We start from the raw sequence: 19,389 nt of genomic DNA on the forward strand, positions 1-19,389 counted from the left end.
AAGTGGTGCTGGTATTAAATACTTCCTTGGTAGCAAAGTAGGCATCAAAAAGGGGTCAAATTATACCATAATTGGACATTTTTAACTTGGAGGGATGAGAAGAAGTGCTGTGATTTTTTTTTCTTGACATTTTTTCATTATTATTTTCAATAGTTCTGCTAATAGTGTGTGGCTGACCACACAGATCTTGTGCAATACCCAAATGCTCTTCCCTTGTATCCCATGCATCCCATGCCCCTAGGCAACAACCCATGGGTCCCAAAGGTGCTCTAGTGTTGACTCATCTGGATGAGTTTCATGCCTGGGGTTGAGACTGGCAGGGACCTAGACAGGGTGTACCTTCTTCTGAGTCTTTATTTCAGGTTCCCATCTGCCTTTGTGCCCCTGTGCTCCTCTGGGCTGATGCAGAAGGGCCTTTGATGGGCTGGTGGCTCCTGGGATGGGTCTGGGAACAGCTGGAACTGGGGGTTATTTGTCTCTCTGTGCCCCTTTGTGTGTGTGTAGATGAGCTTTTAGTGCATAACCTAACAAGTGCAATGAGAATACATTGCATTTGTAGGTGGATTTGTCAAAAAATGCTTCCTGAAGGTGTTAAGAATTGCTTTATATTAGTCCATTGAACTGACATGTTTTTATCCTTGTCTGTTAATTACTAAACTGGCAAGGGACCAGCGACATTCTTCAGATTGTGAGTTTATAATACAAAAATGATATATCCTGGGAAAGAAAAAAAAAAACAAACAAATGAGAAGACATTGAAGACAAATAATCACAATGGATTAATCTTGGTATATTCTGTAATAGTAAACAGACAAAAGATTAAGCTCTGCTCTCCTTTGTGACTGTTTAATCACACTGGACACACTTCTATGCTCAGGACAGAGCCTGGAGGAAGCTGCCCCTTATTCTAAACCTTCCCCTCTCTGCTCTTGCCCAGTCAATGTTATTTCACATTTTCCCTGCATTGCATGTCACTGGCTGTTGGCAGCATAAATAAATTATCCCAAGGTGTACAGGGGTGCCTTACATGGGGACAAGGGTATATGTAGGACAGGAGAGGAGGTGGGAAGGTAGCAGGGGAAATCCAGACCACAGCTAAGACCTTAAGCACTCCAGTCACTTAAGGTAGCTTAACCTGCTGCTTGTATGGGCTGAGCTGGGATATCCGTCCACAGGCACAGCTGCACGCATGCTGTATGTAAACTCTGCTTAATTCTTGGGAGACTGTAACTGTGACAGGGGCTGGGCATGTAATTTAAACCTCTGTACCTGAAGTTATTTCTGGGTCTGAGGCCAAAATATCCTGTTCACAGTTGTGCTAATGCCAAGGTCACACCGAGGTATGTTGATAAGGACCGTGGCTGGTATCACACTACTTACTTGTAATGGCTTTAATTAACTATTACAAATAGTATCAGGAGGTGAAGCACATTCCCAACAGCTGGGGTTGGCAGCCCTGTGTGGTTTTCCACAGCAGCTGTTGCATTGGCATCATCCCTGCCCTTCCTGCTTCCCAGCATCTTGGCAAATCCTGTGGAAACCCTTTTGCGAAGATTTGTGAATATATGTGAACAGAGAGAGATGCTGGGACAGTCTGAGATGTTGTGCAAGATGCTGGGAGAAGTAAAAGTACTGATGTCTGGTTTTGGTCTAATGTTGTGTTTTAAGAAAGGAAAAAAATGGTCCCGGTTCAAGTCACAGTGAACTTGATGAAAGCATTTGTCATTCATTTCAGCCTTTCTTTTCCTCAGGCCCTAAATCACATTTATAGTCCCCAGAGCCTTGCTGTAAAGTTGTATATGTGCTTTTTTTTTTCTGTCATGAGTATCCATAGAAAACTTGGACATTCATAGGAAACTGTAAATAGCGAAAATTAAAATAGAGTATCCGGTGTATATTTCCACACTGGAAAATGCCCTCGGGAGTTCTTCTGGTTTCTCACCTTCCCATCACATGCTATAAAAGACGGGATGATTAGGAGTTTGGAGACACTGCAGTCTACTGTGTAAACACTGCATGGGTTTTTTTTTTTCAAATTCTAAATATAAGTTTAACCTAAACTCTGTTTAAAACAGAAAAAAAAATCTGGTGAAATGGGTGTTTGCTTTGGAGGCCAGAACTGTTTCCTTTGTGAACAATACTCCATTTTATGGGCTTTTCCAAGAAAGGCTGGATAATCCCCCTCCCTTCCCCACTTAAAAAATAATAGAGGAGCAGGAGCTGTGTTTACGAACACCGAACCGGCCCAGCGCTAACAACAGTAGGGATTCTACCCGCTGGCATTGCAGCACTTGAATTATCCGGTCTGTAAATGGAAAGTCAATCTGCCTCTGCGATTTGGCATATTTTGGGGGGTTTCGAGGCTATGTTTTTGTTTAGACTAACAACTCCATCCAGGCTAGTAAAGCAAATGTGTTTGGGGCTGCTCTGCAGCACAGGGGCCAGCTGGCATGGTCGGGGCCATGTTTTTAAGCTTCTTTTCTAACTCTGCAAGGCACAGCAACAGCATCCCCCCTGCCTTTGGGTTGTAATTCCCGAACCGTACCCAGGAACAGCTTGGAAGATTTCTGGTTAGCTCCAAAACCTCCCTCTAAAAAGTTAAAGCAAGCACAGGATTGTTCCCTGGTGGTATTTGATTTACTGGTGCAGGCAAGCCCAAGCAGCCAGGGTTAATAAAGCCTTTTGTTATCCAGCCTGACCCACTTGTCAGCTCTTGAGCTCCTGTAAATGCATTTGTAGGGGCCAGACTTAAAATAAATCTTGAGGCATTTGGCAAACAGCAGCTAATTGAACAGCGCATGCAACCCGTCATGTGCTGCAGATGAGAAACCTGCAGCAGAGCAAAGGCTTAAGACCACAATTTGAGGCCCCTGCCATCGGATTTGGCTTTATGGGACTCATTAAATATTTACACATCCCCTCTAAAAAACAGGCCTGTGCTGTGTCCAAGACACCATGTCAAACACCTTGGAAAAACAATTTGGCCTTGGGCAGATCCTCACGGATCCCCAGGAGAAAAGCCAGCAGCACAGCTGAGGATGCTGTGCCCAGCCCAGCCCTGTGGGACCAGATGCACTTCTCCCATGTCTGGATAATCATCAGATTTGGGTGATGGAATGAGAGGGATCCTGCATCAGTGTGGTACACAGAAGGGGTTAAAATCATGTTTTTTCACGGGTAGTAGTTGCAGTTCTGCTGTTTGCTGACCTGAAACCCGCAGCTGAGTAGCAAGTGAGACTTCTTTTGCTGGTTTTTGTTTGTTCATAAATTGCACATACTCTGACATAGATGTTTCTCTGTTTTTTGTTTGTTTGTTTGTTTGTTTTAAATGTGTATTATTTAAGCAGTGGCACTTTGGGACTTTTTACAAACATCCGAAGTTTTAAAAACTACAACACTTTTTTCTTCCCACAAAACAATTGCATCATACAAGGAAGGGATCCATTTTTCGACTTTTAAAAACTCATTTAAATCCCCGCTGCCAGGCAGGGGACACCAGAAGGGGAGTGAAGAGCAGCTCCGGGTCCCTCCGTATCCCCTGACTCACGGAGGTGAAGCAGCTCCCTGTGTCTCTGCCTGGCTCGGGATCTCGCAGGAACTCTCTGAGATCACAGGCTGCCCTCACCTACACTCCCTTGGCAGGAAAAATAGGAATAATCCATGCAAAACAAAGACCATTTATACTTTGATTTCCTTTGTGTATCCCAGGATGCCTGAGCTGTTCTTACTTGGCTTTCTCTGAATCACGAGTCCAACCCCGACCCTTAAGAAATTGAGCCTGTCTCAGGGCGGGTGGAGGAAGAGAAAGGAAACAATTCCTCTTCCTCGCTGTCCTGCTCCTCCCTCCTTTGCAGAGTGTTTTTTCTTCAGCTGCTTTGAGTTATGAATACTTTACTGCATATCTTGTGGCTATCAAGGTCAGCCTAAGGGAAGGAGGTGAGTCATTGCCATTCAAATGGCTACAAACTGTAATTCAAATAAGGCCAGGGCGCCGGGGCTGATTCGATACAAAGGGACTCAATGTCCACAGGTCGATGCTCTGCCCTTTTGGAAATTTCACCTTGAAACTTCCTATTGTGTAAATACCGCAGCAGAAATTGCAGCTGGTGCTGCTGTGTCAAGGGCTCTGAGTTAATCAGAACTTTTAGAGTGGGCAGAGAAAAGCAGAAAAATTAGGTTTGGAGCAATGCAAAAAGCTTTCTAACAATATTTTTTCTCTCTTTTGTGTGTGTGTGTCTGTGTCTCCAGGCTGAAAACTACTCTTCATGGCTTAAATGGACATCAAAGCACGTCTCTCTGCTGGAATGTACATCCCCAGATGATTTGATCCTTCATGAACTAACTTCCAAGAAAAAAGAAATAACCACCCTTTTCTTTCTACAATTTGCTTGCTTTAATTTATGGCTTGCTCCCACACAGAATACCTAAGTTTTAATGCTGATATTGCTCCCCTCCAAATCTTCTGGTAAGCAAAACGGCAAAGGCCCATCTTCCTTAAACTCGGTGAGAGAGGTTAGAATCAGGTTACGGAGAGGTGGAAGAGACTTGGAAGCACTGTGAGAAGGCGAAGGGAAATACCTGGCTTTGCCTTTTTTAAGCTCATTTGGGGGAAACAAAGCTTCTTTCCTTATGGATGGAGGTAGTGGAGTTGGTATGTTCAGCCTAAGCCCGAGGTAGCAGCTGGCGGGCACCTGCAGCACCCTTTCCTTTTTGCCTTACATTGAACCCTACGTCATCCTTGGTCAGTGGCGACGGCAGAACCTGGGCAGGAAAGATGGTCGTCGTACGGAGGAGGAATGTGAAAGTTTTTACCTTTGCCTTTTTGCTCATCACGGTGACATCATTTCTACTGAACTACACGCACCAGGTGACCACGACCACCTGGGATCCGAGACATCTCGTCATGCAGTTTTCCGAGCAAGTCCAAAAACTTTTCAAGTACCCCAGGAGACCCTGCAGCTGTCACTCGTGCATTTCTGAGCTGGGACATTCCCTCTGGTTCGATCAGAGATTTAATTCAACTATGCAACCTTTCTTGACCTCACAAAATGCCTTGATCCCAGAAGACAGCTACAGGTGGTGGCTGGTAAGTGGGACGTGTGGGTACAGCCTGGTGTTCATGCGATGGTTGCCGTGTCAGGCTTTGAGCAATGCTGAGCGGATAGTGGGAGATGGTTCCTGCCAAAAGCATTTGCTGTCCCAGCTGACAAGGCAGGCAGAGGTGGAAGAAAGTGGGGAGTTCGTGCTGCTGTTTAGCTTATAGGCACTCAGAGTGCATGTTCACTTGCTCCAAGCTGGAAAATCCCTATCAGAGATAAGCAGTGAATCCAGAATTTGTGAATGTCAATACTGCCTTTTTTCTCCCCTATTTTCAAAAGACTAGACTTTGTAAGCCAGCTCGTTTCACTTCAGATGATAAAAAGGGTTTTTGTCATCCATCAAGGTTGCAAAAAAACCTCATTGTGAAGTGTGTAATTCACCTGGTGCTCTCCCTAGCATAAGATATGTAAACAATTAGCAGGGTTAAACAGAAAATTATTAATTCCATGTGTATGAGAACAGTCTCCATTGTGGCCGGTGATGTAAAATGGATCTGTAAAGCTCATGGGTGGCCATGGGTCACTGGGAAGGAGCAGCCTCTGCATATCCTCTGAGTAGGATGGTCCAAAGAGCCTGATCCAAACATCATGAAAGCTGGTGATACCTTGTTTGGAAAGCAAAGAAGGGAAGGAGTCATATCCTGATGTTTTGCCTAATTAAAGCCCCTTTTATGTTCTTTTCAAACAAGACTAATTTTATGAATTGCTCGAGGCCTGTGCTGCCAAGCTGCCAAAGTGCAGGTTCTGGCTGCAGCACCCCATCAAATCACAGTTTCATTATGAGTAGCGTCCCTGTGCCTTTCTTTGAACATAAAATCACCTGCAAGCTTGATGTTGCATTTGGGGCTTTCAGCCCTTCCCTGGTGCTCTGGGGAGGCCACTCTGGCAGGTGCCGCTTTCACAGTGGGGACATTCCATTTTCGGAGCAGGTGGCAGGTGCTGTGGGAATAAGGCTGTGTCTGATTTATCACTTCTCACTCTGCTGGTTGTTGCATGTACTGGTGAAAGAGATGCCACTGAACTCTGATGTTTTTAACTATTGCATAAATCACTTCCTCATTTTATGATGAAACCAACCTTTTTGCCATGAGTCCCACAGATTTCAGGTGTTGCATCCTTCCACCTCTCCATTGGCTATGACTTGGCAATGAATTTCCATCACCTGTGTTTTTTTCTTGCATTCTGCAGACCCTTTTCCTTCTCGTCCCCACATTTCCCAGCTGGGCTTTGCTGGAGCCATGAGAAGGGAAGATGGGAAGCTCAAATCCTAATTCCCCTTGGCCTGGGGTGAGGTTTCACCAGGCAGCTGAGCTGATGGAACAACTGGCGGTTTTTGGAAGAGGGGAGAATAACCCAAATCAAGCTTAGTAGATGAGAGGATGAGGTTGTTTGTGGACAGCATTAGCAGGAAGGCTGATTGTAAAGTGCCTCCGGATTGCCTCTGAATAGAATCATAGAACAATAAAATCATATAACAGTTTGGTTTGGAAGGGACCTTCAAAGGCTATCTAGTCCAACCTCTGCCATGAGCAGACACATCTTTACCCAGATCAGGTTGCTCAGAGCCCCATCCAGCTGGGCCTTGAATGTCTCCAAGGTTGGGGCATCTACCACCTCTCTGGGCAACCTGGGCCAGTGTTTCACCACTTCTTCCTCATGTCTAGCCTGAATCTCCCCCTCCTTTAGTTTAAAACCATCACCCCTTGTCCTATCACAACGGGCCCTGCTAGAATGTCTGTCCCAATCTTTCTTGTGAGCATCTTCTAAGTACTGAAAGGCTGCGATAAGGTTTCCCTGGAGCCTTCTCTTCTCCAAGCTGAACAACTCCAACTCTCTCAGCCTGTCCTCACAGCAGAGCTGTTGCTGTGCTCTGATCGTTTTGGTGTCCTCCTCTGGCCCCTCTCCAGCAGGTCCAAACTGGGAGCACTCAGCATCTCAAGATGGTGCTGAGGAGAGGGTGGGGTAATCAATCCCAAATCCTGGCATTACTGTGGGGGCTGCACCACTGCAGCATCCAGCTGAGGAAATGTCCCATGAGATGTGGCTGGGTGGGGAAGGTGCCTCTGCTATGGGGGCTCTGCTCCCCAGGGCTTGCACATTGTCCCTGAGCAAAACCACACTGCATTCTGCATTCAAACATGAGAAAAAGGAAGAAAAGAAAACAAACAAACAAAAAAGATTTTATGATTTCTTTACAGAATTCTGAATTCAGCTCAACCTGAAACAGGGTGTTTGTTTGTTTGTTTTTTGTGAGCGTTGTTTCTTTTTTTAAAAATTGTGACTTTCAGGACAGCCCAAAGGCTTTTCTTCCTTTGCCCCTCCCCAGCCCAAATAGAAGCTGTCCGTTAACTTTCAGGGCTGTCTAACCCTATTTTTAGTATTTTCATTCATTTTTTGAATTCAGGTCAAGTTCAAAGGCAATGCAGCATTTCAGAACACAAAATCAAAGTAGTTTTTTCTTAGTTGGTAAAAATACATCTTCTTAGATTTTTACACTTCTTCCATCTTTTTTTTTTTTTTCATCCAGAACTTTTCTTCAACTAGAATGTGTGAAACATTTTGGTGTCTTACAAAACTGCAATGTTTACTGGAAATCAGTTCCTTACTGAAAATACTCGCTTTAATCTATGATAGATGGAGTAGGTGCCCTGAATCCTCTGGAAGATGCTTCTGGGTAAACTTAGACATGACGTGGTCTCAACTCATTGCAATCTATTTCCTATGTACATATTGCTTTGGGTATTTCTGAGACAGTGTAATTTCTACAGCGAGTAATTCCCAGGTGCATCCTGACCGCACTTCCTTTTCACTGTTCATTTTTAGGCTCATCTTCAAAGTGATTCTGAGATTTCAGTCCGTCTTAAAGAAAACTTTGCTCATGGCCATGTTTTACTGTTGCTTACTTTGCCAACTCAGTAATTTGTGACTTTTTACTATATTTGTACTTGAAAGATAAAGCACGAGGAGACCTAAGATTTCTTAAACATTTCAGGGGAGAAATGACTGTGCATTCACTCTCAGGAACTGACATCAGACAGCGTGGTGGTTTCATCATGCATAACTGAGATGATGGTGACTTCACTGGAGCCATTTATTATAAAGCTGTGACTTTCCTGTCATGAGAAGACTCATGTAATGTGCTTGGACTAAACAAAGGCAGAGCCCTTGCCAGAGACCTCTCTGTCTACCAAGCACAGTCTGCCTTCCCTTCCCATTAACCCTATTGCTGTGTATGCGAATAAGGATTTTTCATCCAAACAGTCCTGTAGTATTAGTGTCCCTAGGAAAGTAAGGACTGATTTCAGAGCCTGATGACCAGTATTTGAGATGAAATGACATCTGTGGCCAAAGGATGGGGTGGTTTCACTTGCTTGCAGCTCTTCACATGGCTGCCAGGCTGCTTTATGGTTCTCTCTCTTCTTCTTTACCTGTGTGTCTCTCTGTCTGTCCATCCATCTTTCTTTCATCATCTTACACTCAGGGACTGTGAGAGTCTCAGTGTTTTGGAATTTGGCACCTTAGGTTACGTGATGAATTTCTTTCTGTTTATATTTTCTTTCTCGCTTCCTTGAGCTGACTCACCTGCAAGTTTTTAATCATTCCATGACACAAATGTTGTGAACATTTTCACTAAGTTTAGTAACGTGTATATAAGGAAATGCAGCAAGAATTATATGCTGTAACACAGCATACCATTTATTTATCATTTCCTTGTTTTATTCTCAGGGGTTTTTGGCATTGTTTTTGGTGGTCAGAAAGTATGAAAATATGATATCAGAACCTGCTGTTCTAAATCCGAAATAACCCTGTTGAGGCTGATGGATTAAAACTGTAATGTAAAATGAGGCTCAGAGTTCCCTGGCAATCTTATCTGTAGCACATTGTTCACAAACTACCACGTTATAAAAATTTTTATCTCAAGTCTTATGATATTTGAGGGATTTGCTTTCTTTTTTTTTTTTTTTGGAAGAAAGCTTGGCTTTTGGGACCATGTGATTAGCTTATCTAAAAGAAATGTTAGCTTTTAGTCCTTGTGTTTGTAGGAAGAAATGTAATATATGGCTTAAAGATTCGTTAAGCAGACGGTGAACAAAAGGGCATCCCCAACATATGCTCTGGGGAAGTCACGGAAGCTGCACTTATTTTTAAGACAGCAGCAGAGCTGCTTGGCACCTCAGTCATGCATTTTGAATGCTCTTTGTAGAAAGTTTGCCCAAATACTTTGATCACCAGAAGTCTTCTTTAAAACTGGGACACTGTCTGTGATACTTTGAAAGCAATACAAAGAGCTCACCTCTCTGAAAGTGGCATGTTCGCTGCAGAAGGTGACAGCAAATCCAGCCCAGGTTCCAGGCTCTAGTGCCAGTGCCTGCTACATGTCCATTCCCAGCTGGTGCCATACAGCTTGGATGCAAGCGTGACATTGAAACCAACCTTGGACATACTGGAAGAGAATCATGGAGTCATAGAACCATTTTGGTTGGAAGAGACCCTCAAGATCACCGAGTCCAACCATTAACCTAACATTGGCACTAAACTATGTCCCTAAAAACCTCATCTATGTGTCTTTTAAACATCTCCAATGATGGTGATTCAAACCCTTCCCTGGGCAGCCTAATCCAATGCTTAATAACCCCTTCAGTGAATAAATTTTTTCAATATCCAATCTAAACCTTCCCTGGTGCAATTTGAGGCCATTTCCTCTCATCCTACTGCTTGTTAGTTGGGAGAAGAGACCAACATCCTCCATGCTACAACCTCCTTTTAGGCATTTGTAGACAGTGATAAGGTCTCTCCTCAGCCTCCTTTTCTCCAGGCTGAACAGCCCCAGTTCCCTCAGCCGCTCCTCATCAGGCTTGTGCTCCAGGCCCCTGACCAGCTTCATTGCCCTTCTGAACTCGCTCCAGCACTTCAATGTCTTTCTTGTAGTGAGGGGCCCAAAACTGAAAACAACATTCGAGGTGGGGCCTCACCAGTGCAGAGCACAGGGGGACAGTCACTTCTCTAGTCCTGCTGGCCACACTATTCCTGATACAAGCCAGGATGCTGTTTGCCTTTTTGGCCACCTGAGCACACTGCTGGCTCATGTTCAGCTGGCTGTTGACCAAGACCCCCACATCCTTTTCCATCAGGCAGCTTTCTAGCCACTCTTCCCCAAGCCTGTAGCGTTGAGTGAGAACCTAACCCTTCTTCACTCTGTCAGCCCCTGGGTACACAAAGCTGGGCTGCAGCTCCAGGGTCTCCTATAGCAAAGACAGGTGGATCTGAAGGTTGTCCAAGCTCATGGGTCCCTCTAAGCACTGCGATGCATTCTGCTGAGCTGCAAGAGTCCTAAAGCCAGAAACAAGGACACACAAAGCTGGAGGAGGCAGGGTCTTTGCTCCTTAGAGTATCATGAAAGTGACTTGTTCCAGCCATGGAAGTCATAAAAAATAGAGTTTGTCATGCACATATTATTGTGTGTTATTTATGTAATATATGCACATTACATTCTTATTTGAGAATGCATATTTTTTGACAGGTACAAATCATTAAACAAAGCCCAAATTCTTGAAAGCCCCTATGTTCTTCACCTTAATGTCTTTGACAAATAGTAGTTTCAGGACATTAAATGTAACAATAGTAATGCCATATTTTCCAGACCAAGGAGGCATTTTTAAAATTGATGGTTTCCTTTTCACCTCTCCTTCTGTCTGCAAAATGGAGACTACCTGGATTTGCCCCACCAGGCTGTTGCCAGGATTAATCTTTGTACAATAACATATAGCTGGGAAGCACTGTACGAGTCTTAATGCCTCCAAACTGCTGCAGTGAGGCAATTAGTAGCTGTGCAAAAGGGATTCTTGTGGGGGTTTATTGCCTCTTTATCTTTTAAAAAACAGTTTAAAAAAATTAGAAAAACCACAAAAACCAGTATTGCTACACCAGTATTGCTATCCAGGCTGCCTGGCTGTGTTCTCACAGGAGGGCTGCCCTGGCAGTCTGACTGCTGCCAGACCCAAACCTACACCTGTCTGTCTGTCACAAAGGCTGTGTCTCAGTTCATGCTCCACCTGCATCCACATTACACCAGTGGTTACAGATTAAGAAGTATATTTTCTACCTGCTAATAAATTGGGATTTTGAAGAAGTGTTTAATACACTGTCAAAAAATGACAGGCTGAGAGAGTTGGGGTTGTTCAGCCTGGAGAAGAGAAGGCTTCAGGGAGACCTTATTGTGGCCTTTCTGTACTTTAAAGGCACCTATAAGAAAGATGGTGACAGACTTTTTAGCAGAGCGTGTTACGGTAGGACAAGGAGTGATGGTTTTAAACTAAAAAAGGGAAGGTCCAGACTAGACATGAAGAAGAAATTTTTTACAATGGGGGTGTTGAAACACTGGCCCAGGTTTCCCAGAGAGCTGGTAGATGCCTCATCCCTGGAGACATTCAAGATCAGGCTGGACGGGGCTCTGAGCAACTTGATCTGGGTGAAAATGTCCCTGCTTACGGCAGCGGGATTGGACTAGATGACCTTTGAAGGCCCCTTCCAACCCAAACCATTCTATGAATCTATGAGGTATGTGAAGGCACCATGAGAACTTTCTTCTGAGGCTCTCCTGACTGTAGCTGTGTCCTCACCACTCCAGCCTATTACCTCTCGGCAGTCTTGGCTGAATTCACATCCTCCTCTTGCATCCCCTTAGCTGAGTTTTGAGTATTGCTCCCTGGTGATCACTGGGGATGTGATGGTACCAGAGAGCCCAGGGTAAGCCTTCTGAGAAGTTTGGAAAGTCACCAAGTCCATTGTCATCCTTAATGGAGGTGTGCACAGTGTGGTAATAAGAAGGAGCAACAGGATGTTCCTCGGAAAGTCATTCATGGATAAAGGAAGGAAGCGGATAAATTGTAAGGGTTCTTTTTTCTTGGGGTTTTGGTTTGGTTGCTTTCTTTTTCTTTTTTTTTTCTTTTTTTTTTTTTAAATAAAAAGATGCAAAACCAACTAGTAAAATTCAGTACATGAAGTTTGGCATTTCTACAGCAGGGAGAACAGAGTAGTTTGTTTTCCCTGTGAAGATGATTAGGAAACTTCTCAATCTGGACCTCCAGTTATAGTTTTTAAAAAACTAAGGTGAAGAGTTGACTCTCAAGTGACATGCAAATATTTTCAGTAGGGGAGCTGCAGTGTTAAGCGACTTAGTGATATTTTGTATGTGGACAAAAGGTGGGTTAAGATGCTTTTTGGAATTGGGCAAGAGGTTAAACTTTGTTAGACACAGCCGTTGTTTGCATAGACTTCTGAGAAAAGCAGCCACTTCACTCAGGACACAGGGGTCAGCTGTTTCAGTGTGTTTAAGCCCACTTCTAGCAGCTAGATCCATACACATATCCCTGGCACACATCTAGGCACTTGGAGGGAGGATGTTGTCCCAGTAGAGCCACATGGCACTGATGTGGCTCTGTCTTGCATGGCATGGAGACACTTTCACCCAGTGCTTTTGTTGATTTATGGGAAAGGCCAGACTGGTGGCAGCTTGTTAAAAATAAAAAAGAAAAAAACAAAAGGAAAACAAATGGTGTGGAAAAGCAAAGGATAATTGGCTTGTAATTGTAATGCTATTAAAATAGTCTTTTTCAAGAAGTCACGTAAACATTGTGCAATAAAGAACTGTCTGCACATTAAGTCTGAACATTTAAAAACTATCTGCCTTAGAGATAACCAACTTCATTGCCTGCTCTGCTCTGTTTTGCTGAAATGTCAAAGACTAACCAATGCTGACTGAAGATGAGGCCTCAAAAGTGTAGTCCAATCAGATAATCACTGCAGAAATTAAAACAGAACACTTTTAATGAGTTAGAGAATGAATGTCTTAATGTATGGATGTTCAGCACACAGAACAATAAGGTCCTCATCCTATTTGAGGTCATTGTGGGAATCTCTCACATAAGTAATAATCTCTGCTGTGAAGGGTATGTATACAGCCAAGGGATTGCAGGACAGTGGTGACCTGCTTTCTCTCTGGTGTTGGTGCCCATGTTTTCATTTGATTGCAATGGATTTACTCAAGACTGATGGCAGCATAGCAGAAAGAAAAGGTTGATCCCTTTTCCATGTAACTGGCACAGACTGGAGCACAGGAGGTTCCATTTAAACATGAGGAGAAACTTCTTTACTTTGACGTGCCAGAGCCGTGGAACAGGCTGCCCAGAGAGGTTGTGGAGTCTTCTTCTCTGGAGACATTCAAACCCACCTGGGCACATCCCTGTGTGATCTGCTCTGGTGAACCTGCTTTAGCAGGTGGGTTGGACTGGATGATCTCCAGAGGTCCCTTCCAACCCCAACCATTCTGTGGTTCTGTGATTCTGTAAATGGAGGTGCCTATCCGTGATAATGTTTCTTACCATTTTAATGCATCAAACAGAAGTCAATACTCCAGATCCTTTCTGATGCTGTAATTCTGGCTGAAAAGACAATTTATCTTAAAAAGGGAGCTGAGGTTCTTAGATTTTTCTGAGAATTACCTTCCACATCTGAATTTTCTCAGGCAAAATCACTTAAAGAATAGTTTGTTTGCTAGTTTGTGGTTTTGGTTGCTTGGGTGGTTAGTTGGTTGTTTTTTCCCCAGAATAATGTTCTTAAAAATGTTTTGGTGCATGTTCGGTGGTTTTCCCTTTCATTTCTTAAAGACAATCAGTTCACCTTTACAGAGAGAGATTATGCATATATGTATGTACATGCATGTTCAAATAACTCAAAATAAGTTCCTTTTTTAAAAAAGCCTGGATTTCTTATAGTACACACCTGATACTACAAGACATCTACAAAGTCTCTATTTATTTTGAAGGCTGTGGGCTTTCTAACATTGTTATTCATATATTCAGAGTAAAAACAGTTTGGATTGGATTAATAAAGAATACACAAGAGCTGAGATACATGAACGTGTGTTTGTAGCATCACACAGAAATTTAGAAGATGGTAAGACTTTACATTTAAATAATGGAGCCATCTACTGAATACTGACATACATGATAATAATGACAGTGCTTGTCTGGGCATCTTAATTATCTTTTTGCTTCATGTGCAGCCATTTGGTTGCTTGACCTGGCTTTTATACTGTGCTGCCCTCAGGGTGGGTTAAGGGAATGAAATTAAGTAAAGGGATTACTTGTACTTTCTATTAATGTGTCTGCCCTGGAGAAGGCAGTGACTATTTTGGCAATAATGTTATGGTTGCCATCAGTTCTCAACACTTCCCAATGGACTCAGATTTGAGGTAACCTGAGCCCTAGATCTTGTCTCTACCAGTGCTCAGCATCAGCTATAGCAGGGGAAAGACAAACCAAATTAATAACGTGCTTAATTGCTTCCGCCCAGTGAGAGTTTTGTGCTCACCTCTTTTAATAGAAGACCACCTTTTGCAGTCCATATATGAGCATGTAGGTTAGCAAGGATCAGCAAGAAGATCTTGCATATCGCTGTCTACAACTACATGAGTGGAGGTTGTATCATGGAGAGTGTTGGTCTCTTCTCCCAAGTAACAAGTGATAGGATGAGAGGAAATGATTTAAAGTTGCACCAGGGGAGGTTCAGATTGGATATTAGGAAACACTTCTTCATGGAAAGTGTTGTCAGGCATTGAAACAGGCTGCCCAGGGAAGCGGTTGAGTCAAGCCATCCCTGGAGGTGTTTAAAAGATGTGTAGATGAGGCTCTTAGGGACATGGTTTAGTGCTGGGGTTAGGTTAACTGTTGGACTTGATGATCTTAAAGGTCTTTTCCAACCAAGTTATTCTATGATTCTATATATAATTTCTTTGTCTTTTTTGTCTTCAGTCCTTGGCACCAGTGTTGTCTTGCAGCTTGGAGCTTCATGGGTCTGTTGTTCAATTCAGTGTAAAGAAGGTTACTTTACATAAATCTGCAAAAAGGCAGCACAAAATTTAAACAAAAATTAAATTATACATCTGTGTGCTTGTGTGTGAGAGGGAGAGATCAGGACAAATTAGCAGTTCTTGGTACAAGGAAGAGAAACGCATCAGAAACTAAAGCCAAATTACCCCAGGCCATTCCATTGCCAGGAGTCGTGGGAAAAGGTGTTTCTCCTCTCTCCCTCCCTGGGCTGGCAGAGCAAGGGCAGATTTTGTGTTAGGTGCTGTTCTCCCTTTGTGAACTTGCAAACAAGCGATACCACAAGAGTGGGCAATTCTTTTTGTGAGCCTGCCAGCTCAACTTCTTTAGTAGCCCTCAGAGAACAGAGCTCCAGAAAGGGAGTGTCTGACCATCTTGCGCCTTGCACCTTGCCTGTACCTTCCTGATCCAGCCATTGTTTCCACCATGCACCACAGAACTGCTACAAAAGAGTTTCCCTCCATGGCAACAGATACAATGACCAGGGTCTGGGTGGTTTTCTTCGTCCTTGAGAATTTTTTATGCGATTTTGCATCTACCACCCTCGGAGCTAATAATTACAGGGGTTTTCTATTAAACTAGCAGCTGGTTGCTCCACAGTCTGGAATATCGTCTCCCACTTCTGGCATATGCCAAAATTGGTACAAGGCATATCAGCCACTTCTGTTCTCCGTCAGGTTCCCTGAGACTCTTCTGTCCTTCCTGGCAGGTCAAAAGAAATCTTATACGTGCCCTAACAGAAGATATCTGGTCCAAGGTGGGATTAGGTTCATAGTAACCAGAGGAACATTTATTCTGCTAAAGTCAGCCTTGGGGAGAAACCATGTTCTGTGACACCATGGCTAGGAAGACTGAGGAGGTAAGGGAATCCAAGAAAAAGCAAGGGAAAATGGGAATGAAGTTTAAGAAGTTAATTTGAAGGGATTTTTCACTTTATTTTTCACACTTCTGCTCCCAGCCCAAAGCCTGCATACTGTAGAAAACAGTGTTTGTGAGTAGAAGCAAGAATAGCCTTTGAGAAGAGATTTGAAGCTACATCTTGGTCACAGAAAATCTAGCTATATTGGTAACCTGGAATGATTTTTCTTCCTAACAGAAATTGCAAGGGGAAAAAACTCCGAAGAACATTAATGCTACTCTGAAGGAATTGTTCGAGTTCATTCCTGGGGATGGGGATCCACTGCAGGAGCGAGGCACTTCCACGTGCAGACGGTGTGCCGTCGTGGGTAACTCTGGAAACCTTCTGCAGTCTCAGTATGGTCAAGATATTGACTCCCATGACTTTGTGCTCAGGTGAGTAGGCATCACCTTGTCACCAGATGTCTCTGTTAAGACTTACAGGTATTTTTGGAGACAAGTGAGTAAACAACATTTCAGGGGCGATCTAGTGCTGGTACGTAGATCAAATCTAAGTTCTTGGGATGTAAACTGTGTGTGTTGGAGATATGATATCATGTTTTGCGTGTATAGGTGTTGATACTGTGGCTTGTTCTGCACTATCCATAATTGCCCATGAAATATAGCTGAAAAAACCTGCAGTTTTGAGTAAAACTTAGTTCTGCAACTAAGTTACTTACAAGTGATCTTTCACACACTTAATTGACTGTTATGAGATTTGACTTTCTATCACTGCTTCATTCTTAAGCAATGGTGGGGTAGGAAAACCAAAGTCAATTTGCAAAGGACAGGAGAGAACTGGTTGGCTGTGGCTAGCTTGTCAAGTGCTGCATTGCCTCTTCCTTTTGAGGTAATGAAGGCTGGCTATTTTGTGCCACTGAAATGCAAGCAGGAACTAGGTAAGCAAGAGCTAATCACCCAGAGGGCAGCCAAGATATCTGGCTAGGTTAATCTCCAATATCTCCATGTAAAACACCACAGCTGCCAGTACAGCACAATTTGGGGATCAACACAGGGCAGGTCAGAGTTCCTGGAAGGGAGGAATTGCTATTGAAAATACCTCGTATGTAGGGTTACAGTCCAAGAAACAATATGACCTCAGCAGGAAACTGTGCACTGAAGTCAAGAGTCCGTGAGCAGAAGATCACCACTATTTGAACTGTTAAGGCCACCTTAAGCTGCTGGGCTTCCAGTGTGGCCTGGACTTGCTGTAAAGTCCTTAGATGACATCTAAATATTAATCATAAATCATTTTGGGAGTTGCTTCCTTCATTTGCATGCCTTGCCCTCTGCTAAAAGTACCTCCTCAAAGGCAGAGACAGCCAACCTGGTCTTCAGATCCACAAAGGGAAGAGCTATAGACATTAGTCCCTCATGTTGCAAATGTGAGGCAGCTGAGGTGCATTTATTCTTAACTCCATGTTCCTAGCTATGGAGACAGCCCCATTCCCATGTGGACTTTCTTGTCATGCCTGGCCTATGTTTCCAGATTTATGCAGAAAAGCCTTTGCTAGACTCAAAAGATGTTTTTTTGGGTAGCAGCGAAAGACTAATGCACTTGGAAGAGTGTTTCTGCTCTGAGGCCTTGCCCTGCCTGTAGTCCTGCATCTCTGGCAAGGGAGAAACTCTCTGTAACTTGGAACTGAAACTTCCAGTCTTGCATTTGTATTTTAGCAATATCAAGTCAGATCTGAAGAGTTTTAGGATTCACCATGGAAATTTGTGCAGAGAATGTGACCCTTCTGTGTGTTAATCCAACAAACAGACTCTCTGGTGACGTGATATTCACTTGCACATGCCCTAGTATATACAGCCAAGCATGGGGAAGAGTCAGTGAGTCTGAGAGGACACTTTTTCTTCCAAACACCATGTTCCAGCCCACTTTTATTTGTTTAATTATCTACTTTCATGTTGGAAGGAAATTCCTGCTTGGTCCTTCTTGCTAAGCCTGCATATGGATGCTGCCTTCTGCCACATCATGCAGGCAGCCCCACCACGCATGGTGGACAAGGTACATAAACCTAAGGGCAGGATGTGAGTAAAATAGCTAAGAAGCCACCCTTGGCTTTGTCTTGACAGAAAGAAAACCCTGTATTTTATACCTTAGACTGACTAATCTCAAGAAAAAACATAGTAAGTCTCATGCTTTACTGAGTATTTCTACACAGTATGATGTGGGTCACTGACAGTGAAGAGGCTACATGAATAAGAAGCCCATGTAGGTTGGCAGGCTGTTCTACCTATGCTAATAACTCCCTTTGAGGAAGTTAGAAGAAACTTAACTATTTCACATTGGGAAGCGCTATAGTACCACAGCCTGGCATAGACTTGATAATAGATTTTACCTCCCCCGTTATCAGTGACCAGGGCAGCATGTTGTCTGGCAATGTATGGTGCTCCTCATCACCTCATCAGCTACATCCTTCCTTATCTTCCCTGCACTTCTTCCAGGAGCTGAGTTAATGTCTCTGCAGAAGACTGCACTGGGTTGCACAGAAACCCCATTCTGCTCTGAGCCAGCTTGGGGGTTTCTCCATGGTGCTGCACAGCAACATGGATTCATGCAGGGCCACTTTGGGGGTCCCTAATTTGCATCACACTGCACCACAGAAACATGCAAATCTCTACTAGAAGTGAGCTAATGCATCAGGGAAGTAATTGCTGATGTGTGGCCAGTTTTGCTTTCAGAGGGGAACACAAGCATAGAGGTATTTCTGCAGTTCTGAGTTGGGAAACCCCCGTCTCTGTTCCCTGATACACCCAGCGTGAGGTAGCCCTGTTTCACCAACACATTTTGACTGAGCCCTGGTGGGCCATGAGCAGATCTCCATGCACTGGCTCCAGAGTTACTAAAGCAAACTGTGTGTGCAGAGCAACCCTAAGTAGAGGTACCAGTTTTGGGGGACATACTACAAAGTAAGGTTTGAGTAAATGAAGTGTCAGCAGAAGGTCCTGGATTTGTCACTGTGGCTTTGATGCCTTTTCATGGGAGGACTATAAGAAATATCTGCTGCTTCTTATCACATATATCATGTTTTTCACCTTGACCCTAGACATCCAAATACACCTGTACAGATTGGGGGAATGAAACTGCAAAAAGTCAACCCAATGGACTTCAGGCCGATGTTTTTCCCACCTACTGGAGGGTTCAGCTTTAGGACGATAGGAAATGTGTCCTCATGGACCCACTGCTCTTTTGACCAGTGCTCCATTGACTGAAAAGGGTAGTCAGTGATGTGCTCAGAGATACACTTGCTTGGCAGAAAGTCCCATTCTGTCCAAGGAATCCCACACCAAAGCTGAGCTTTTTTTTTAATTTATCCACCATGGGTGATGGTCATTTCAGCCTTCTTGAGGACCACTAACACCTTTTGCAAGGTTGTCTGAGGAGCCTGCATACAGCACTCTCCTTAGCCATGACAGCATTTCCCTACCACCTGAAGCAAATGATTTGGGGAAGAATCACACATGTTTGTACGTATCTAGTACCTCTCCAGGTTCATCAC

The 19,389-nt window shown here is 43.7% G+C and overlaps 1 protein-coding gene across 3 annotated transcripts in view; it reads left to right on the forward strand.

Annotated features, from left to right (window-relative positions):
- Positions 1 to 19,389, forward strand: part of ST3GAL1 (ST3 beta-galactoside alpha-2,3-sialyltransferase 1) — a 78,509-nt gene that overhangs the window by 47,120 nt on the left and 12,000 nt on the right. For all 3 annotated transcript variants that reach the window (XM_080340363.1, XM_080340365.1, XM_080340364.1), the window contains exons 2-4: positions 4,249 to 4,465; positions 4,747 to 5,086; positions 16,083 to 16,279. In XM_080340363.1, the coding sequence (XP_080196489.1) occupies positions 4,401 to 4,465; positions 4,747 to 5,086; positions 16,083 to 16,279 (602 nt within the window). In that variant the 5' untranslated portion in view covers positions 4,249 to 4,400. The remainder of the gene's footprint in view (positions 1 to 4,248; positions 4,466 to 4,746; positions 5,087 to 16,082; positions 16,280 to 19,389) is intronic.

The sequence above is a fragment of the Nesoenas mayeri genome, assembly GCF_963082525.1.
Source record: "Nesoenas mayeri genome assembly, chromosome: 2".
Classification (NCBI taxonomy): domain Eukaryota; kingdom Metazoa; phylum Chordata; class Aves; order Columbiformes; family Columbidae; genus Nesoenas; species Nesoenas mayeri.